The 23,382-nt window shown below is 42.6% G+C and overlaps 2 protein-coding genes across 2 annotated transcripts in view; one reads left to right on the top strand and one right to left on the bottom strand.

Moving 5' to 3' along the window:
- The window catches only part of RIOK1 (RIO kinase 1), a 44,381-nt gene extending 30,540 nt beyond the window's left edge, over window positions 1-13,841 (bottom strand). Inside the window, exons 1-2 of the mRNA XM_079776843.1 lie at window positions 13,607-13,841; window positions 8,497-8,707 (exon numbers count right to left, since the gene is read on the bottom strand). Coding sequence (XP_079632969.1) covers window positions 8,497-8,707; window positions 13,607-13,677 — 282 coding nt within the window. The 5' untranslated portion in view covers window positions 13,678-13,841. The remainder of the gene's footprint in view (window positions 1-8,496; window positions 8,708-13,606) is intronic.
- Window positions 13,842-16,393: 2,552 nt separating this feature from the next.
- The window catches only part of CAGE1 (cancer antigen 1), a 63,729-nt gene continuing 56,740 nt past the window's right edge, over window positions 16,394-23,382 (top strand). The window contains exons 1-3 of the mRNA XM_079778064.1: window positions 16,394-16,561; window positions 17,682-17,769; window positions 18,954-19,477. Coding sequence (XP_079634190.1) covers window positions 16,454-16,561; window positions 17,682-17,769; window positions 18,954-19,477 — 720 coding nt within the window. The 5' untranslated portion in view covers window positions 16,394-16,453. The remainder of the gene's footprint in view (window positions 16,562-17,681; window positions 17,770-18,953; window positions 19,478-23,382) is intronic.

Here is a 23,382-nt window from a genome sequence, read left to right as displayed (position 1 = left end):
CCGGGCTTCAAAAGGGCTCAGGCCGGGCTGTGGGACCCCTCCCCAAGTGCACAAATTTCATGTACCGGGCTTCTAGTCTATACCACTAAATAGGTAATATGCTAATTAGACCGGGAGACCTTCCAGACGTCCTTCTGGACAAAGCCATGGTGGCAGGGCCGAGGCAGAGGTGATCAGGTACAATCAGGCCAGGAGGGAAGAGCAGTTGGGGGTGATCAGGCCGGTGAGGGGGGCAGTTGGGGGCAAGCAGGCTGGCAGGGGGGCCAGTTGGGGGCGAGCAGGCTGGCAGGGGGAAGCAGTTGGGGGTGAGCAGGCCAGCAGAGGGGGCCAGTTGGGGGCGAGCAGGCCGGCGGGGGGAAGGCAGTTGGAGGCCAGTAGGCCGGCGGGGGAAGGGGGCAGTTGGAGGCAAGAAGGCTGGTGGGAGGGGGAAGTTGGGGGCAAGCAGGCCGGCAGGCAGAGTGGTTGGGGCAATCAGGCAAGCAGGAAGGTGAGCAGTTAGGAGTCAACAGTCCCAGATTGCAAGAGGGATGTCTGACCTAAACTGGCAGTCGGACATCCCCTGAGGGGTCCCAGATTGGAGAGGGTGCAGGCCGGGCTGAGGGACACCCCCCCTCACCATGCACGAATTTCGTGCACCAGGCCACTAGTATATATATATTTATATATGTACACACACACACACACACACACACACACACACACACACTGAGTGGCCAGATTATTATGATCTCTGAACGCATAATAATCTGGCCACTTAGTGTATATCCTATATAATGAAAGGCTAATATGCAAATTGTCCCCTCAACCAGGAGTTCGACCAGCAGGCAGTCCGGCCAACAACCCATGTCCCCTCCCCCTGCCCAGGCTGGCCCGACTCCACTCATGCACGAATTCATGCACCGGGCCTCTAATACAAACAAACACACACACATACACTGAGTGGCCAGATTATTATGCGTTCAGCGATCATAATAATCTGGCCACTCAGAGAGAGAGAGAGAGAGAGAGAGAGAGAGAGTGTGTGTGTGTGTGTGTGTGTGTGTGTATAAAATATTTAACTGCTGCAGTGTTTGACTATATTGGGTGCATATATATATATATATATATATATATATATATATATATAATATCCTACCTAATAATAGACAAATATTCAAATTGACCGTACCTTCGCTATGCCCACAATTGGCCAGGAGGCACGGGGGGGGGGCGGGACTCGGGGTGGCCGGGGTAGCTGATTGGGCCGGCAGGACGCTGAGCTCGCGTCGCCAGCGGCGGCGCGAGCTCAGCGTCTGCGCCATGGCTGTGCTGCGGCACAGAAGGGGACTCTGGGGCAGCGAGCTCACGGCCTGGTGCACCAGCGGACAGGCACCCAGCTCCCTGCAATCAAAAGCAAAAGTGTGGGAGCTGGGTGCCTGTCCGCTCAGGCAGCAGGCCTTTCAGAAGCCTCCGCCACGCTGGAGGCTTCTGAAAGGCCTGGTGCACCAGCGATTGAAAGCGAAAGCGTGGGAGCTGGGTTCCTGTCCACTCAGGCACCAGGCCTTTCAGAAGCCTTCGCCGCGCCGGAAGCTTCTGAAAGGCCTGGTGCACCGGCGGACAGGCACCCAGCTCCCCGCGATCAAAAGCAAAAGTGTGGGAGCTGGATGCCTTTCCGCTCAGGCACCAGGCCTTTCAGAAGCCTCCGGCGCCTGGTGCACCAGCGGACAGGCACCCAGCATCATCCCCGTGATCGAAAGCGTGTATGGGACCCTACACGTGCATGATTCAATCATGCACTGGGCCTCTAGTGTATGTATGTGTGTGTGTATATATCTATCTATCTATCTATCTATATATATATATAATATATATATGCACCCAATATAGAAGCACCACGTACATAAAAAAATTTTTCACAGACTTTAAGAGAGAAAGTGACAGCACTACAGTCATAGTAGGGGACTTTAATACCCCACTGACATCACTGGATAGATCTTCCAGACAAAAAATTAACAAGGAAACAGAGATGAATCTAACTGATATTTACAGAACATTCCACCCCAAAACAACAGAATATACATTTTTCTCAAGCGCACATAAAACATTCTCAAAGACAGACCACATGTTAGGGCACAAAACAAGTTTATACAAATTGAAGAAGAATGATATAACACCAAGCATCTTCTCGGATCACAATGGCATGAAGTTAGAAATCAACCACAATAAAAAAATTCAAAAACACTTAAATACATGGAGGCTAAATAGCATGTTATTAAACAGCTAGAGGCCCGATGCATGAAATTCGTGCAAGAGTAGGCCTTCCTTTCCCTGGCTGCCAGCCCCGGCTTCCCTCTGGCACCCGGGACCCGGGCTTCCCTCAGGCCACCAGCAGGCATCTGGGACCTGGGCTTCCCTCGCAGCCCAGCTTCGTCCGGAAGGTCGTCTGGAAGGACGTCCAGTCTAATTAGCATATTATGCTTTTATTATTATAGATTATTATAGATGAACTAGAAGCCCGGTGCACGAAATTCGTGCACGGCGGGGGGTTGTCCCTCAGCCCAGCCTGTACCCTCTCCAATCTGGGACTCCTGGAGGGATGTCCGACTGCCCGTTTAGGCCCTATCCCACCAGGATCGGGCCTAAACGGGCAGTCGGACATCCCTCTCACAATCCAGGACTGCTGGCTCCCAACTGCTTGCCTGCCTGCCTTCCTGATTGCCCCTAACTGCTTCTGCCTGCCAGCCTGATCACCCCCTAACCACTCCGCTGCCAGCCTAGTTGATGCTTAACTGCTCCCCTGCCAGCCTATTTGCCCCCAACTTCCCTCCTCTGCCAGCCTGGTCACCCCTAACTGCCCTCTACTGCAGGGTTGATCACCTCCAACTGCCCTCCCTTGCAAGCCTGGTCCCTCCCAACTGCCCTCCCCTGCTGGCCATCTTGTAGTGGCCATCTTGTGTCCACATGGGGGCAGGATCTTTGACCACATGGGGGCAGCTATATTGTGTGTTGCAGTGATGATCAATCTGTATATTACTCTTTTATTAGATAGGATAGAGGCCTGGTACAGGGGTGGGGGCCAGCTGGTTTGCCCTGAAGGGTGTCCCGGATCAGGGTGGGGTTCCCTTGGGGCGTGGGGCGGCCTGAGCGAGGGGCCTATGGTGGTTTGCAGGCCAGCCATGCCCCCTGGCAACCCAACCAGAGGCCCTGGTATCTGGGATTTATTTTCCTTCTACAATTGAAACTTTGTAGCCTGGAGCAGAGCCAAGCCTGCTGCTCCCTCCGGGGCGGCAGCCATTTCTGTGGCAGTTAATTCACCTTCTACAATTGAAACTTTGTAGCCTTAAGCGGGTGAGCCCGGCCAGGGTGTGCGGAAAGCTTTGCTTCCCCTGTTGCCGCCGGCAACCCTGGCCTGCTCTCTCAAGCTCCATTCTGCCGCCATTTGTTTCAATTTGTTTACCTTCTATAATTGAAACTTTGTAGCTTGAGTGGAGGCTTAGGCCTGCAATGGCTATGGAAAGCTTGGCTTGCTCTGTTACCTGGGAAACCTTGCTCTCTGTGGCTGTAGCCATTTTGGTTTGGGTTAATTTGCATACTTGCCCTGATTGGCTGGTGGGCGTGGCTTATGTAGCGGAGTGATGGTTAATTTGCATATTACCATTTTATTAGAGAGGATGGGTTACCAATGAGATCAAGCAAGAAATTAAAAACTTCCTGGATTCAAATAAAAATGAACACACAACCAACCAAAACCTATATATAAATTAAGAGATAAAAAAGGACACTACATAATGATAAAGGAAACAATCCAAAAAGAGAATATTATCCTTGTAAACATTTATGCACCCAACATAGGAGCACCTACATATATAAAGCAGACATAAAGGGAGATGAGACATAAAGAGTGAGATTGACAGTAATACAGCCGTAATTTAAGATTTTAACACTCCATTGACATGAGTCTTCCAGACAGAAAATCTCAAAGAAACAGCTGCCTTAAATGACACACTAGATTAGGACACAAAACAATTCTCAGTAAATTTAAGAAGACGAAAATCATATCAAGTATCTTCTCTGACCATAATGAAACTAGAAATCAATCAAAATAAAATAAACGAAAAAAAACAACACTTGAAAAACACACAAATACATGGAAGAAAAATAACATATTACTAAAGAAACAATGAATAGGTTAACTCTGATATCAAGGAAGAAATAAAAAGTTGCCTTGAGACAAATGAAAAGCAACATACAACAACTGAAAATCTATTGGACACAGTGAAAGCAGTCCTGAGAGGGAAGTTCACAGCATTACAGGCCTACCTCAAGAAGCAAGAAAATTTTCAAATAAACAATAAACTCTACATCTAAAAGAACTAGAAAAAGAACAACAAACAAGACCAAAGTAAATAGAAGGAAATAATAAAGATCAGAGAATAAATAAATGACATAGAGACTAAAAAAACAATACAAAATACCCATGAAATCAAGAGCTGGTTCTCTGAAAAGATAAACAAGATTGACAAACCTTTAACCAGACTGATCAAGAAAAAAAGAGAGGTCCCAAATAAATAAAATCACATAGGAAAGAGAAATAAAAACTGTCACCACAGAAATACAAAGGATTGTAAGAAAATACTATGAACAACTATATGCCAACAAATTGGACAATCTGCATGAAATTGATAAATTTCTAGAAACATAAAATCTTCCAAAACTGAATCAGGAAGAATCAGGAAATCTGAATAAATAATGAAATTAAAGCAGTAATCAAAAAACTCCCAACAAAGAAAAGTCCTGGACCAGATGGCTTCACAGGAAAATTTTACCAAACATTCAAAGAGGAACTAACACCCATCCTTCTCAAACTATTCCAAAAACTTCAAAAGGAGGGAAGACTCCCAAGTTCAATTTATCAGGCTAGTATTATCCTAATTCTAAAACCACAAAAAGTCACTACAAGGAAAGAAAATTACAGGCCAATATTCCTGATGAATATAGATGCTAAAATCCTCAACAAAGTATTATCAGACCAGACCCAACAATACATGAAAAAGATCACCCAGCAAGATGGAGTGGGATTTATTCCAGGGATGCAAGGTTGGTAAAATATCCACAAATCAATATATGTGATACATCACATAAACAAAAGGAAGGGTAAAAATCACATGACCATATCAAGAAATGCAGAAAAAACATTTTATAAATCCAGCACCCATATATTATAAAAACTCTCAGAAAAGTGGGAATAGAGGGCATTTACCTCAGCATAATAAAGGCCATATATGTATGACAAACCCACAGCCAACATCATACTCAATGGGTAAAAATTACAAGCATTTCCCTTAACATAAGGAAAAAGACAGGGATGTCCGCTTTTACCACTCTTATTCAACACTAGAGGCCCAGTGCATGGATTTGTGCACCGTGGGATCCCTCAGCCTGGCCTGTGCTCTCTCGCAATCCAGGACCCCTCGGGGATGTCAGATAGCCAGTTTCAGCCCAATCCCTGCAGGCCCAATCCAGATAGGAGGGAGCCTGATCCTGTGTATTGAGCATCTGTCCCCTGGTGGTCAGTGCACGTCATAGCGACTGGTTGACCAGTCGTTAGATTGTTTGGTCGCTTAGGCTTTTATATATTTGGATGGTACTGGAAGTCCTAGTGACAGCAACCACACAAGAAGAAAAAAATAAAAGGCATCCACATTGAAAAGGAAAAAGTAAAACTGTCATTATTTGCATATGACATGATACTATATATAGAGAACCCTAAACATTTCACCAAAAGACTACTGGAACTAATAAATAAACTCAGTAAAGTAGCAAGATACAAAATAAATATTCAGAAATCAGTTATATTTTTATACATCAACACTTAACTATCAGAGAAGAAAACTAAGAAAACAATTCCATTTAGAAGTGCATTAAAAAAAAATACCTTGGAATAAATTTAACCAACGATTTAAAAGACCTGTATTCAGAAAATTATAAGACACTGACGAAAGAAACTGAAGAAGACACAAATATGTGTAAGCATATACCATAATCATAGATATGAAGAATTAAAATCATTAAAATGTCCACACTATCCAAAGCAGTCTGCAGATTCAACATAATTTCTATCAAGATACCAATGGCATATATTTCACAGAACTAGAACAAATATTTCAAAAATTTATATGGAACCACAAAGACCCCGAATAGCCACAGCATTCTTGAAAAAGAAGAACAAAGTTGGAGGGATCACACTACCTGTTATCAAAATATTCTAAAAGGCTATAGGAATCAAAACAGCATGGTACTGACATAAAAACAGACATATAGATATATAGATAGAACAGAGAGCCCAGAAATAAACCCATACCTTTATGGTCAATTAATATTTGAAAAAGAAGACAAGGACATACAATGGACAGATAATATGCAAAAAAAAGAAACTAGACCACCTTACACCACACACAAGAATAAATTCAGCCCTAATCAGTTTGGCTCAGTGGATAGAGCATTGGCCTGCGGACTGAGGGGTCCCAGGTTCGATTCCAGTCAAGGGCATGTACCTTGGTTGCGGGCACATCCCCAGTAGGGGGTGGGCAGGAGGTAGCTGATCTAGTGTTTCTCTGTCATTGATGTTTCTAACTCTCTTTCCCTCTCCCTTCCTCTCTATAAAAAAATCAATAAAATATATTTTTTTAAAAAGAATAAATTCAAAATGTAATAAAGACTTAAATGTAAGACTTAAAATCATAAAAATATTAGAAGAAACATAGGCAGTAATATCTCAGACATTTCTCATAACAATATTGTTTCTGATATATCTCCTTGGGCAAGGGAAACAAATGAACAAATAAATAAATGGGACCTCAAACTAAAAAGTTTTTGCACAGCAAGGAAACCATCAACAAAATGAAAAGACAACCCAATGAATGGGAGAACATATTTGCCAATGATACATTTGATAAGGGGTTAATACCCAATATTTATAAAGAACTTATAAACTCAACACCAAAACAAACAAACAATCCAATTAAAAAATGGCCAAAAGTCCTAATAGACACTTCTCCAAAGAGGACAAATGACCAATAGACATATGAAAAGATGCTCAATGTCACTAATCATTGGAGAAATCAAATTAAAACCACAATGAGAAATTACCTCACATCTGTCAACATGGCTAATACCAATAAATCAACAAACAATAAGTGTTGGCGAGGACGTGGAGGAAAGAGAACCCTCATGTACTGTTTGTTGGTGGGATTGGTGCAGCCACTGTGGAAAACAGTATAGAGTTTCCTCAAAAAAATAAAAATGGAAGTGTCTTATGACCCAGTAATTCCACTTCTGGGAATATATCCAAAGAAACTCGAAATACTAATTTGAAAAAATATATGCACCCATATGTTCATTGCAGTGCTACTTTTACAAAAGCCAAGATTTGGAAGCAGCCTAAGTGCCCATTAGTAGATGAATGGATAAAGAAGCTGTGGTACATTTACACAATGGAATACAACCTAGCCTTAAGGCTACCAGACCGCTGTACCGATTTTTCGGTAAATTCTGAATCGGCCGCTATACTGCTTTACCTAATTTTCTGTACTTTGCCTAGTACCTATTTTCTACAATGTCTCCAAGTTCCATCTTATTCTAACCACTTGTTTGCATGTAACTAACATTTTTCTATATCATGTTGATTTTTTTCTCTTTAATGCTCAGGAGCCTAGGTATAGGGGACAGTTAGGTTCAGGGACTCAGGTCTGGTAGGGTTAAAAAAAGGAGGAAATCTTATCTTTTGTGATAGCATGGATGGACCTGGAAAGTATTATGCTAAGTAAAATAAGCAGTCAGAAAAAGACAAATACCATATGATTTCACTTATATGTGGAATCTAATAAACAAAATAAATGCAGACTCATAGGTAAGAGAACAGACTGGTATCTGTCAGAAGGGAGGGAGGTTGGGAGGCTAGGTGAAAAAGGTGAAGGAATTAAGCAAAGGAAAAAAACTCATAGACACAATTAAAAGTATAGTGATTGCCAAAGGCCGTGGTCGGCAAACTGCGGCTCGCGAGCCACATGCAGCTCTTTAGCCCCTTGAGTGTGGCTCTTCCACAAAATACCATGGCCTGGGCGAGTCTATTTTGAAGAAGTGGCGTTAGAAGAAGTTTAAGTTGAAAAAATTGGGCTCTCAAAAGAAATTTCAACTGTTGTACTGTTGATATTTGGCTCTGTTGACTAATGAGTTTGCCGACAACTGGCCAAAGGGAAAGGGGAGTTGGGAGAGGTAGAAGAGGATAAAAGGGGAATTAATTGTATTGGAAGAAGACATGAAAGACTAGGGATGGTGAATACACAATCCAATATACAGATGATGTACTGTAGAATCATATACCTGAAACCTATATAATTTTATTAACCAATGTCACCCCAATAAATTCCATTTTTAAAAAACAGTAGACCCTCAAAAAAATAAGTAAAAAGACATAAGCAGACAACATAAAGATTTATAGAATCATTTATAAAATACCTGTGGGTTACTCCCTCCATTCGAGATATAACACTTGGTGAGTTTTCCAACTCCATCATCCCAGTCCCAATCATCATCATCATCATAATCCTCCTCCTCTTCTTCCTCATCTTCTATCTCATCTTCATCCATCTTCTCATTCACATTATTTTGAAAGTCTTCAAATGGAATGCCATCTCCCTCTTTGATTGTCTTCAAATCAATGTTTTCACTAGAAGTAACAATATTTTAGTATATTTAAACACTCTAATTAGACTTATATATGTATTTATTTACAACATAATGGACTAAATATGTAACAATAAAACCAAAAGGTTCCCTTACAATATATCTGCCAATTAACATAATTTTAGTACCAAGATCTTCTGTTTTTCAGAGTTCTGTCCCAGTTGTTTGCATATTCTCTAGGCCCTACTAAAGAAGTACATCAGGTGTTAAATCTACCTCTGCCTAAGTTAGAATTTATACTGCTAACTTCTCTGCTGAAAGAACTGGCTCTGATAAATACTCCAAACATGACTAGGAAAACTACTTACAGAGCTGCTTTAAGAGAGGGTAAAAAAAAAAGCTTTCTGACAAAACTTGGGAATAAGTCTAAAGCAGCTTTACCTTGAACTCAATACCACTTTGCATCAAAAGCTGTATTCAAGAATTATGTTACACAAAGAACTTCAAATCACCATTGTTCATGAAGGGGAGGAATGGTGAATATAAGAACCACAAATAAGAAAGTAGGCTTGATATAATTACACAGAAGGGATTGTCAAACCCAGAGAACATGCCCAGAGTAAAGAAAGCACAACTAATAGGGTTTGTTTTTGTCAAGTGAGAATTCAGACCCAGTGTTACATACCTTCTTAGTTTTTCAAGAGAAACCAGGAATATGGATTTTTGTGTAAAATCTCCCTCTTAAATGGCAAGTTCAATTTACCAAAACACTGTGTCTACCAAACAAAACATGTCTGAACATCAGATTTTACAGAGGTACTACCAGTTTTGACCTTTCATGTAAAGAATGAGGACAGAAACCATATAAAACAATTGATAATATGCACTACCAGCTTAAAAAGTCAGATGTGAGTTTAAGTAAATTCAGATTATCAATCCTGAGTTATTTATTAACCATGGTTTACAGGGCTCCAAATCTTTATGGAACAAATAATCATTAAACACCTACTATTTACTAGGATTTCATAAACATCCTAATATATAAAAACCCTGGGTCCGTCACATCCATAATGACCGGAAGCTCAACCAACCAGAAGTCAGTCCTGCAGTCAGCGCTGGGTTGCCGTGGCGACCCAGCACTGACTACTGCGGCTGCAGTCTCGGTGACCCAGCACTGACTGCTGAGGGGGCTGCAAATCAGGCCTGGAGAGAGGCCTGAAGAGAGAAGCAGGGTCTGATCCGTAGTCTCTCTGGCAGCTGTTGATCAGCACTTGCCTCTCTTTTTCTCCGGGCCTGGCCAGCAGCTGCGCCTCCATTTCTCTCCAGGCCTCCACCGGGGCTGCTGATCAGCCCCGCCTTTCTGATCAGGCCCTGTTGATAGGCCCAGAGACGCTGACTGGCATAGAAACCGACCAATCAAAACCAAATCCTCGTGAACTGTGAGGAGCCAATGGCTACCTAGGAGGCAGAGCTTTTGACGCTGACTGGCATAGGAACCGACCTTCAGAACCAAATTGGCTGGCAGAGGAGGGCAGTTGGGAGTGATCAGGCCGGCAGGGGAGGGCAGTTAGGGGTGATCAGGCTGGCAGGGAATGGCAGTTGGGGGCGAGATCTGGCTGGCAGGGGAGGGCAGTTGGGGGGGGGGGGGAACCAGGCTTGCAGGAGAGGGCAATTGGAGGCGACCAGGCTGGCAGGGGAGGGCAGTTGGGGGTGAGATCAGGCCAGCAGGGGAGGGCAGTTGGGGGCGATCAGGCCAGCAGTTAGGTGTTCATCAGGCCAGCAGGGGAGCGGTTAGGGGGTGATCAGGCTGGCAGGTAGAAGCGGTTAGGGGCAATCAGGCAGGCAAGCAGGCAAGCAGTTGGGAGCCAGCAGTCCCAGATTGTGAGAGGGATGTCCCAGATTGAAGATGGTGCAGTCTGGGCTGAGGGACAGCCCCTCAGTGCACAAATTTCGTGCACCAGGCCTCTAGTAATCCATAAGTTGCCCTTCATTTGCTAATAACCTAGAGTGGCATGTTAAAGTTATACCTTCAATAGTACTGGGGCTTCTCAACCTTGGCTGGACAATTCTTTGTTGTGGGAAATTGTTTTGTGCCTCATAGGATTGTTGGCAGCATCTCTGGCCTCTACCCACCAGATGCCACTAGTGCAGCACCATCCCCAGTTGTGACAAACAAAAATGTCTCCAGAAATTGCCAAAATCACTGGGGTAGGGAAAGAGGAAGGTGGTGGACAGAATCCATTGGTTTACCTTTATAATATCCAGTGATAGATATTTCCCCTTAACTTCTTCCCTTGGGCCTTTAGTATGCTTATGTGTAAACATAAATCTGGAATGTCTTTCTCAATTCTCTAGCTAAATCCTACTTATCCTTACAGCATTAGTTTACTATCACTTGCTCAGGGAAGTCTTCCGTATTATTCACCCATTTCTCCTTTGTACTACTTACCCAATTCTAATCCAAATCTTTTGTCTAATTTTTTAAAATATATATTTTTCTTGATTTCAGAGAGGAAGGGAGACAGAAATATCAATGATGAGAATCATTGATCGGCTGCCTCCTATTGGGGATCAAGCCCACAACCCAGGCATGTGCCCCGACCTGGAATCCAACCGTGACCTCCTGGTTCATAGGTCGCTGCTCAACCACTGAGCCAGGCTGGACCAGCCATTTGTCTAATTTTTTAATGTTTTCCCTCCTAGAGTGCAATCTCGGTGTCAGAGTAGTTTACACCAATGTATCCCTACCAACTAACACTAGATCTGACACATAGAAAGTGATCAACATATACTTACTGAAAAAATCTACAATTAAGAAAATTTACATGCAATGAAGCCTTACTGTAAACAAAGTAAAAACCATTTTGTTGAAATTCTAAAATAGTTTCATTTTGCTTTATGTGAAAGTTATCCTTAATAACTTTTGCTTCATATTCCACATCCAATCTACCACCAAATCGTCACTTCCATCTGCAAAATATCTCTATGACCTTATCTCTAAATGTCCATCATCTCTGAACTGAATTATTTTTATTACGTTTGTACTGCTTCCACTCTGCATTCCAAAACCATCTTCTCCATAGCAAAGTGATTCCTTTAAGTCAAATCAGATTACATCATTCCCCTGCTAGCATCCCTGTATGGCTTTCTAAGCCCTAGAATATCTCAACTCCTAACCATCACTTGTAGGGCTCTACATCAAGCATGTCAAACTTGTGGCCCACGGGCAGCACGTGGCCCACAACGAATATTTGTGCAGCCCAGCCAATATAACGGTAAGAAACATTTTAATTAAAATTTCATAACTTACTTTTTACAACATCCTGATATACATAATTATTAATAATGAACTACAACATTCACTAATGACTGAGTACTAGAATCGTGTTGCATTCATTTCCCTTACATGCCTTACGCGCAGAAGCACCATTTCTCTCCACTAATACTAGCAGCAAATATTTTAGCAGCTGATTGCCACGTCATTAGTCTTGGACTGACTTATTTGGTGTGCGCAACAGCAAGTATTTCGCTTTCGGAGAACAAGAAAAATAGGTTTATTTGTGTTATGCTTATTACACGCAGGAGCACCATTTAAGCACCATTAAATCAAAATAAAACATCAGTGTCTGGTAAGTTAACGTTCAAGGAAAAATTAATTTTTATTAAAATGTTCTATTATTTTAACAACTAGAGGCCCGGTGCACAAAATTCGTACACTGGGGAGGCGGGGGGGGGGGGGGGGGGGGGGGCTCAGCCCGGCCAGCGCCTTCTCAGTCTGGGAGCTCTTGGGGGATGTCCGGCTCCCACCACCGCGCTGTGCTAGCCAAGCATGAGCCTGGCTTCTGACTGAGCGGCCCTCCCCCTGTGGGAGTGCACTGACCACCACGGGGCAGCTTCTGCGTTGAGTGTCTGCCCCCTGGTGGTCAGTGCACGTCATAGCGAGCAGTTGAGCACCCTTAGCATATCATTAGCATATTTTCCTTTGAGTGGTTGGACGGACAACCAGACACTTAGCATATTAGGCTTTTATTAAATAGGATTACTCATTTATCTCAGCCCTTTGTATTCAGCATGTCTCTATCGAAATAAACCTTCGTTTCTATGAAAATTAAAGTTTTTGTTTTTTTGTGGCCCACATAAACTTAAGCCTTTGAGTTTGACATGCTTGCTTTATATGATCTGACCCCTTTTCACTTCTATATCATTATCTACCAATCTTCTCAACTACCTCTGCTGTGCTCTAAGCACAATGGCCTAGATAGATCTTCCTTTCACAGCCAGGAGGGATCCCACCCTGGGGACTTAGCACTTGCTGTCCCCTCTTCCTGAATGGCTGTTCTCTCTCCTCTTCCTGAAATTAACTCATTCTTGTAGGTCAGATCTGGACTTAACCTCTCCTTAACCAAATCATAACTTAGTCTATCAACTGATTTAAATTATTTGCATAGTATATATAATTATCTGTTTTTTAAAAAAGACCTCTTTGTACTTAATTGTCTGCTCCCCCTCTCAAGTAGAATGTAAAATTCAATGACAGAGACTCAGTTTGTCTTATTCATCACTACCTCCAGCGCTGAGGACAGAACCTGGCACATATCAGGTGCTCGCCTTACTGTAAACATAAAGTAAAAACCATTTTTAAAGGCTGAATGAAGTTAAGGCGCAAAACCTGTTTCCCAATCGCTATGCCCAACTTGGCCTCTCAGCAATGCCAACCAACCTGGGAACCCTGGACTCCACTGACAAGTGGCTTTCGTGAACTCTGCCATAAACTGGGACGAAAGTCAGGGCTGGGATGGAGAAAGACGCCAAAGGCTGGGAAGAGAGCCCCAGAGTGAGGAACCACCAGTCTCCCTCTAAACCAGTGTTAATTTCCTCAAGGACCGGCGGCGGCAGAGAGAGCAAAATCCCAACAAAGTCGGTGTATTTAACCGCCTTCTACCTGTCGGAGGCGTCCGCGTCGTCGAACTGCCCGGGAACTACCCGACTCATCAGCAGCCGCCGGTAGTCCATGACGGAACGCGCAGGGCTTCAGCGCCACCCGAGGTCGGTCCAACTCACGGCCTCTCCGAGGTCGCCCGCCTCGCAAGCCGTTCTGTAACCCCTACGCCCAAAGCTCGCCACGTGCTGTGAGGAATTAGGATTTACAGACCCGGCACCGCCGCCCCCGGCTCGAACGGAAGCCCCGCCCCTACCGGAAATGTCGTTCTACCGGAAGTCCCGTCCCGCGGCCCACTGAGAGCCTGCGCAATGAGGACCCAGGGAAGTATCCGGCGAACTTGAGTCGCCTTCCTCGCCTGGGCCCGCCATTCCACCTGGAGGCTTTCGTTTCCGCACCCCGCTTTGTGTGTCTTCCTGTGGGAAGACGCCCCGGCCAAGCCACTGGTTCGGCCTGGGGGTTTACAGCCACGTTCCTTCTCAACTCCGGTGACAGACTTAGGAGTCCCCCAGGCCGGGCCCCCCAGGCCGGAGCCCGGCGTGCATTGGCTGGCGCGGGCGGGTGGGCGAGCGGACGTCACACTGGAACGGTTCGTCGCGCTTGCCTCCCAACGGAGGATTTCGCAGAAAAGGTGGAAAAGTGTTCTTCCTCCCGCAAAACCAGTGCGGGGGGCTGGAAACACGAAGTCCTTATTGTGGATATAAGAAACTGCATGGACCCTGGAAGTGAGCACGCTTTTGCGGTTTAAAGAGTTTGGCGCATTGTTTTGAGGTGAAAATGAGAAGTGCTTGTGGAAAGCTGGTTTGTCATAACGGCTGAAAAGAACTTAAGAACAAAACCTTAAGAGTTTTGAGTAGTAACTCCACTGACACCTTTTTTTTTTTCCTGAATAACTCATTTATTTCCTGCGAATCCCGCCCCCTCTGTCTCCGCGGCGCTAGGAGGCGGGCCCGGACCCGAAAGCAGACGCCCCTGCGGCCACCCCCTCACTTTCTTCCCGCGGGATCCAGTGACACCTCTTTTAACTCCGGTCTTAAAACAGCTTTCGAATATCTCTGGAAACATTTGAATAAATATTTTTAAAGTTTAACGTACATCCGGTAAGATCAGAATGCAAGATGGTAAAAGTAAGCCTAACAAAATAAATTGGCAGATTGTGCCACATGAACAAAGTTGTAAACGTGTAATTGAAAGTTCTAGGTTCACAAATTTAAGAGATAAGGCCCTTGCGTTTTTCTGCATTTGGAAAACTAGGCAACGATTTTTCAAACTCCCTTCACCACAACCTAGGCAATATTTGTGTGTTTGGAAATAGGGAAAATTTGAGCATAAAGTTGAACCATTCACCAATCCTGACTAGCATGCGAGGCTCCGTGGCTTTTTTATACTTAACCAAAGGATGACTTAAGTTTGAAAAACATTAATAAATTATTTATTGATAATTCAACAAAGTAATCCAGGCAAATGGTAGTGACTGTAAATTGGGAAGGTTTAATAGAAATAAATAATTGGAATGCTGGGTTAAATTAGTATTTACCCTGGACAACACTAGTCCATTTGCTGTAGGGAGTATTATAGAACCATAAATGGACTCTTCTAGAAGTATATGTAATTTGTAAATATGAACACTAATATCCTTGAAACAATGGTTAAGACTAAAACAGTAAAATGAATAGGTATTATGAGACATTTAGACTAAAGATTTCAGGAATTTAAAAAATAGATGAATGGTTAGATAGGAAAGTTTAGGAGAGAGAAACGCTTGCAAGGACAGACTACTGAAGTGGTAAGGAGCATGACCTATTTGCAGGGAAGTGAACTTGATCTTACTAGAGCAGGGGAGTACTGGCTAGGTAAAGTGGGTTCTGGCTATGGAAGACCTAGAAAGTCAAGCAGAAGAATTTGAAATCAGTGTGATTGGACATCTTTTCCACCCCCAACCCCTAACAGACCTAAGGAATTATAAGAATATGGACCAGAGTAATGATCTAAGGCAGTGGTCGGCAAACCTCCAATCGCGAGCCACATGTGGCTCCTTGGCCCCTTGAGTGTGTCTCTTCCACAAAATGCCCCGTGCGGACATGCAGGTACAGTGCCATTGGAACTTCGTGGCCCATGCACAGAAGTCGGTTTTCGGCCTGGGCGAGTCTATTTTGAAGAAGTGGCGTTAGAACACTCAAGGGGCCAAAGAGCCGCGTGTGGCTGGTGAGCCGCGGTTGGCCGACCACTGATCTAAGGGATGGAAAGAAAGCATGGGTTATGAAAATCATTTTTAAAGGATAAATGGACAGGACTTGGACAATGAGGTAGAAGATTGCCAAGTTTTCAAATCTCAAGTGTCTGAGGGAAAATTGATTTACAATGTTGGATTTGACTTGATAAAGAAATATTCAGATAGCAGTTACTAAGTAAATAGAAATGCTGTCAGTGTTTGGTGGAACCTAATAGGTCTCTGATAATATTTTGTGAATATCCTTTGATTAAATAACTTAGAGATCCCTTCACCTTCTGGGTCCCAAGTCTTTTAGGTAATTTTCTTTAGTCCAAATTATTTACTACCATACAAAGTTACCATGCTATACTCACACTAAAATTCTTTATTTTTTTCAATAACTTGGCAAATGACATTTTAAAATTTAGGGCAGTGAACTTGACTGCTTTCTTAATGTGCAAAGGGAGGGGGGGAAGCTTTTTGTTTGCATATGCTAAAAGACCTTAAAATTATGTGTTTTTTTTAAAGAAGCCTTCCATCATTCAAGAGTTAGGAACAAGAAATATCAAAAAATTTGGTGATCACCTTCAGATCCTGTATATTTTGAAGTGGATGTTTCTCATGAAAAATTAGAAAGCATGTCAGAAGTGGATACCATGAATTTCACCAGTCTTTCTCAAGATTTAACTCATTCAAATTCTCCCTTCTATATGGAAACCAGCAATACTACTTCAGACTTGCCTCAGGTGTGCATTGCTTATGAGGTCTGGAAGATACAGATGCATTTAGCATTCACATTGTATCCCATATGAACATTAAAAATATATATATGAGGAACAGCCCTAGTTGGCGTGGCTTAGTGCATAGAGCATCAGCCTGTGGACAGAAGGGTCCTGGGTTTGATTCCAGACATTTACCACAGTTGCAGGCTCGAGCCCAGGCGTGCGGCACGTGCAGGAGACAACCAATCAATGTGTGTCTCTCACATTGATGTTTCTTTTTCTCTGTCTCCCCCTTCCCTCCCACTCTTTCTAAAAATGAATGGAAAAATAGCCTCAGGTGAGGATTAACAACAACAAAAATATATATGAAGAACAATAAAGGAATCTCCAGTGGAGGCATAGAAGAGAGGAATAGTGGAACAGGTTTTCAAGAAAGGTAGAACTTCACAGTGTTAAAACAGATCCTTTCCAGTCTCTCCCATGAGTATAGCCAGAGGACATAGCCACAACAACTCAGTAACAGAGTCAGAACAAGAACACAAGGAGCCTGACATCTGGTCTATTTTCGTTTTGGAAAAAATTTGGTCATAGTATTATGGTGTTAATTGGGATCAAGTTACTACGCACTGAATTGTAAAGAATGAATGTCTTAAATTATGTAAGGAAGTCCTCCCTCTTGTTTTTTATAGAAAATTTATAGACCAAAGGCTTAGTTTACCTTAAAACAGTAATACTTTTTTACCTTTCTGAAATTCAATGAGTAATGGAGTACCAAGAAGTTTGTATAAATATAACATCAATACATGTGAATATTGCTATTTTATTTTTCAAGAATATTATTCCTGATATTTTAAAAATCTAATTAGGAAGAATGATCTGAATTAGCAACAAGTAAAAAAAAAAGTTATATAATTCAGTTTTTATTGTACTTCAGGTACATTCAATAAGTGGAACAATGCTATAAAAAGGATATTGAATAGAGATTTGTAACCAGCTAACTTTATAAGAGAGAACTTTTTTAGAGCATCATTTAGATCCACATACTTGATATACTAACAAAAATTACATAGCAATGTACATATACCTTTAGGAGAGGCCAATGGTATTTGAAGTATTTATAATGCCTTTTTTATTATTAATACAGAATGAAATAAAGAATGTAAAAAAGGAAAATGGGTCTAAAGTTACACGTTCTGAAGAAATTTATAGCACACTAGATGATGTGTTAGGTGGTGAGTATCTCTTTGTTGGCAATATACAAACAGAAACTAAGATTTCTTTGTGTCCTGTGATAATAATAAGAGCTAAGTACTATATGTACTACTATATGTAATACTTTAAACAATAAAAAAAAAAACAGAAAAAAATAAGAGCTAAGTACCGTGCTAAACATTTTATATACATTGTCACATTTAATCTATAAACAAGCCCATGGAATAGGACTTTTACTTCTTTGTAAATAAGGGCTGTTTTTATCTTCATTTTAAAGATGAGGATAGTGAGGCTCAGAGAGTAACACAAGAAATACAAACCATAATACATTTGACTATATTAAAATTTTAAAAATTTGTGTCCAAATTATAATCAACAAAGTAAAAAAGCAAGCCACAGTCTAAGATACCTGTAATGTATACAATTGACAGAGGATTAGGATCCAAAATAACTCCAATAAGAAAAGACACATATAACTCAATTAAAAAAACAAACAAACAAAAAAAAACAGGCAATGTATATGTAGAACTGCCATAACGAAATACCACAGACTGGGTGGTTTCAGCAATTCAAATTTATATTCTCACAGTTCTAGAGGCTGGAAGTCCAAGATCAAGTTCCTGCACAGTTGGTTTCTCCTGAGGCCTCTCAGTTGGCCATCTTGTCCTCACATGGCCTTTACTTCTGTGCTTCCCTTGTATCTCCTCTTTTTATAAGGACACCAGTCAAATTGTAGTAGAGCTCCAACCCTATGACCTCTTCTATCATTAATTACCTCCTTAAAGGCCCTATCTCTAAATATATGACATTCTAAGGTACTGGGATTAAGCCTTCAACATATGAATTTTGAGGAAACAGTTTAGTTCCTAACAGTACCTAAGAGGCAAGATCACAGAAAAAGAAACCTGCAAGACCATTAAATATCTAAAAAGATGTGCATTAAAAAGACCACAAAATGCCATTTCATATGTATCAGTATGACATGTTGAGAGATGTAGAGAAGGAATTTCTATGTCCTGGTAGAAGTATAAATAATCATTTTAGAGAGTAAATGTGCAGTATCTAATAAAGTTGGAGATATATTTTTTCTATAAAATATTTCTTAAAAAACTTGAAAAGTTTATTTCATAAATGTTAATATAACTGTTAACACATAAATTTATGGTCAGCTAATTATTGTTTTCTTTTACCTCTTTCTGATGAGATGTCAACAGTGGAAATTATTCACAGGATATGCTAACTAGGCCAATTGACACCAGCATTTCTTCCTTCAGACAATGTGAACCCATTTTCACATATCATCAGACAAAAGCATGTAATGATAAAATGCTAACATTTCAAAATCTGGTAAGCAACTTACCTTACACAGAGAAGCCAGAATTGCAAAGTCACGTATATAATTATGCAAAAGACAACAATATTAAGGAAGATTCATTTAAAGAAGAAAATCCAGTAGAAACTAGTACTTCCACAAATGAAGACCAATTTGCTCATGAATGTGTCTGGCAACCTCCTAGAAGCCCATCTGTAATCCACTGCAGTAGAGAGACACTGAAATTCATGGAAATGCCACTGGTTGAAAATACTGCCAAAGAATCTACCCTCAACTCTCGTCAACCTGAAAACTTCTTGTGTAAGGAATATTTATACAACGATGTTGAAAAACCATTTTATCAAGAGGATAGCTTTAACCTATATGATCTGAGAGCTAATTGTAAAACAAAGGAGGTAAGATTATTTTTCTCTTTCTTCCCTCTCTCCCTCCTTCGCTCCCTCCCTCCCTCCCTCCCTCCTTTCCTTCCTTCCTTCCTCTCCCTTTCTTTCTTCCTTCCTTCCTCTCCCTTTCTTCCCTCCTTCCTTCCTCTCCCCGTCTTTCTTTCTTTCCTTCCTTCTCTCTCTCTCTCTCTATTTCTTCCCACCCCAGTAACCAGACATTATATATCTTTTTTTCTTAATATATTTTATTGATTTTTTTACAGAAAGGAAGGAAGAGGGATAGAGAGTTAGAAACATCGATGAGAGAGAAACATCAATCAGCTGCCTCCTGCACACCTCCCACTGGGGATGTGCCCACAACCAAGGTACATGCCCCTGACCGGAATTGAACCTGGGACCTTTCAGTCCGCAGGCTGACGCTCTATCCACTGAGCCAAACCAGTTTCGGCCATTATATATTTTAATATATGATCATCCCAATAAATCCCACACCTATCCAGCACCACTCCTAATTATTATAATATTATTGACTATATTCCCTATGCTGTACTTTGTACCCCCATGACTATTTTTTATTGCCATTTTATTGTTCATATTTTTATCTTCTTTTCTTCTTCTTCTTAAATAAGAGCCCATTTCATATAATACTGATTTGATGGTAATGAACTTCTTTAGCTTTATCTTGTCTGTGAAACTCTTTATCTTCTATTATAAATTACTAGAGGCCAAGTGCACGAAATTTATGCACGGTGGGGTCCCTAGCAGCTGCCAGCTAGGGCCTTCCTTCGTACTACGCCACCCCCTGGTGGTCACTGCACATCATAGTGAGCAATCAAACTCCCAGTTGGTCGAACTCCCAAGGAGACACTTTGCATATTAGGCTTTTATATATATAGACTAGAGGCCCGGTGCATGAAATTCATGCGGGGGGGGGGGAGGGTGTCCCTCAGCCCAGCCTGCATCCTCTTGCAATCTGGGACCCCTTGGGGGATGTTGGGCCTAAAGCAGGAGTCGGACATTTTTGCAATCCAGGACACTGCATGCACCAGTGACCATACTTTTCATACAGGTGAAAGGCATCTTGCTGTTGTATGGGCAGCTACTTTTTTTGCCCTGATTATAAAAAGTAGTACATTACATGATCCTTCTGAGGCAGTAGTACCATTTTTCCCATCTTATGGGTGGAAAAACTGACGCAGAGAGAAGTTAAGTAATTGGCTTTGTCACATAGTTATAAGTGTCAGAATCAGGGCTGACCACAAAATGTGCAAGCCAGAGTCCATGCATGTCATCGCTGCATCATCCTGTTTTTTCTGTGTTAGAGTAGCCTTGCCAGGTTTTAATTTTTAAATCTAAGAGACTGTTCCCAATATATAGGGTAGAGTCTCTAGGCCTGGCCAGCGATCAGAGCCATCTGGGGGGTGACCGGCAGGCAGGGTGATTGGGGGGCCCACACTGGTACCCACCTTGGCTGGCAGCCTGGCGCCACCCGCTGGCCAGCCTTACCCCCCAATTGCCGCCACCAGTCACCTTCCTCTTGGGGGACAGATACTCAACGCAAGAGCTGCCCCCTGTTGGGGCAGTGTGCATCATAGCAACCGGTCATTCTGCCGGTCATTCCACTGTTCAGTTGATTTGCATATTAGGGTTTATTATATAGGATAGCTTTGCAGAGTAAAGTAATCTTGGTTGTAGGTCCTTGCTTTTCATTACTTTGAATATTTCTTCCATTCCCTTATGATCTGCAAAGTTTCTGTTGAGAAATCAGCTGACAGTCATATGGGAGCTCCCTTGTAGGTAACTAACTGCTTTTCTCTTGCTGCTTTTAAGATTCTCTGTTTGTCTTTAACCTTTTGCATTTTAATTATAATGTGTCCTGATGTGGGCCTTTTGGGGTTCATCTTCTTTGGGACTCTCTGCACTTCCTGGATTTGTATGTCTCTTTCCTTCACCAAGTTAGGGAAGTTTTCTGTCATTACTTTTTCCAAATAAGTTTTGAATTTCTTGCTCTCTTTCTTTTCTTTCTGGTACCCCCATGATGTGAATATTGGTACACTTGAAGTTGTCCCAGATGTTTCTTACACTATCCTCATTTTTTTTTTGGATTCCTTTTCTTTTTTTCCTTTCTTTTTTTTCTGTTCTGATTGGGTGTTTTTTGCTTCCTTATATTCCAAGTCGCTGATTTGATTCTCAGCTTCATCTATTTTACTGTTGATTCCCTGTAAGTTATTCTTTATTTCAGTTAGTGTAGCCTTCATTTCTAACTGGTTCTTTTTTATGTTGTTGAGGTCCTCTCTTAAGTTCCTTGAACATCCTTATAACCAGTGTTTTGAACTCTGCATCTAGTAGATTGCTTATCTTCATTTTGTTTAGTTCTTTTTCTGGAGTTTAATTCTGTTGTTTTATTTGGGCCATGTTTCTTTGTCTCCTCAGGTATTCCTCCTGATTTTTATCCCTGTGTTTGTTTCTATGTATTAGGTAGAGCTGCTGTGTCTCCCAGGCTTGGTAGAGTGGCCTAATGTAGTAGATCTCCTGTAGGGTCAAGTGGCATAGCCTCTCCAATCACCCCAGCTGGGCACTCAAGGTATACCCGCCACCTCTGCCCCATATGAGCTGTACACCCTCCTGTTTTAAGTTGAGTTTTGATTGCTGTTTGCACATCAATGGGAGGGATTGACCCAGAACAATCTGATGCACGGATTGGCCATGACCACTGACCACCAACCTCCATCCACCTTGGAGGATCAACTGCAGGGACCCACCACATACAGCATGACTTACTTCAGCAGGGCTCTGGAACCCACTAAGTCCACCCCTGAGTGCTTCACTTATGGAGGTGGTTGAGTGCTTGTTCTTCGACATGGTCTGAAGCTATCCACTGGGTGTGCTGGCTCTGGGGCCTTCTGGAAGGTGCAGGCTATGTTCAGCCACTACCTGTGTTCTGCCCGAGTCCACAAGGTAAAAACTACAAAGCAATCTGCATGGCTGGGCTTGGAGATGTCCAGGGGAGGCCACACTGTGAATCAAGGCTGGCTACTACTAGTGCTCTGCCTGGGGCCATTTAGCTAAAGGTATGGGACTTGCTGAGGTCAGATGCTGCTTGTTCAAGAGATTTTATGAAAATCTGAAGCATGAGCCAAGGCAGGCCATTCCTATGATAAAGCCGCTGGAAACAGCTTGGGTGGGCCCAAAAGTTGGGTGGGGTGGGGTCTCAGGGAATCAGCAGGTTGGGCCAAACAGTGTGAGCCAAGTCGATGGAGTCTCAGATATGGACCTGTATGCTGGCTCTGTGGGGCAAAGAGGCTCATCAAAGGAACAATGGCTTCTGCCCCTACTTTTCTCTGGGAGAAAGTTGCCCCTCCAGATCTCGCCCAGATGCCAAACAATTCAGTCCCTCCCATATGTCTCTGGTGCCTTTCAAGCTGCTGTCCCTGTGCTGGAACTCAGAGGGAGTGAGTCCGTGTGTGGGCCCTTTCAAAGGAACTGCCTGGGGCCCCACTCCAGCGGCCTCAGCCTCCCTCAGCCTCAATTTCCACTGGTTTTTACATCCAGAAGTTATGGGGACTTCTCTTCCTGGGACTGGAACCCTGGGCTGGGGGGGCCTGGTGTGGCACTGGGACCCCTTGCTCATCAGGAGAATCTTCATAGCCTAGGTATTCCTCCTGATTTTTATCCATCACACATGGGTTTGGGACTAGTTCATTCTGCAACTCTGCCCTTCCTACCAGTCTCGATATTGCTTCTTCTTTAATTTCGTAGTTGTAAGACTTCCATTCAGCTTGATTTAAGAGGGTTCTGAATGATAGTTGTTCTGTAGTTTAGTTGTAATTTTGATGTAGTTGTGGGAGGATTTGAGCATCATGTCTACCTATGCCACCATTTTGACAGAAGTCTCAGGAGGTAAGATTTTTGATGGT

Source organism: Cnephaeus nilssonii (genome assembly GCF_951640355.1).
Source record: "Cnephaeus nilssonii genome assembly, chromosome: 7".
NCBI classification, from domain to species: Eukaryota; Metazoa; Chordata; class Mammalia; order Chiroptera; family Vespertilionidae; genus Cnephaeus; species Cnephaeus nilssonii.
Note: the sequence above shows the minus strand (reverse complement) of the source record. Positions and strands in the feature narration are given on the sequence as shown.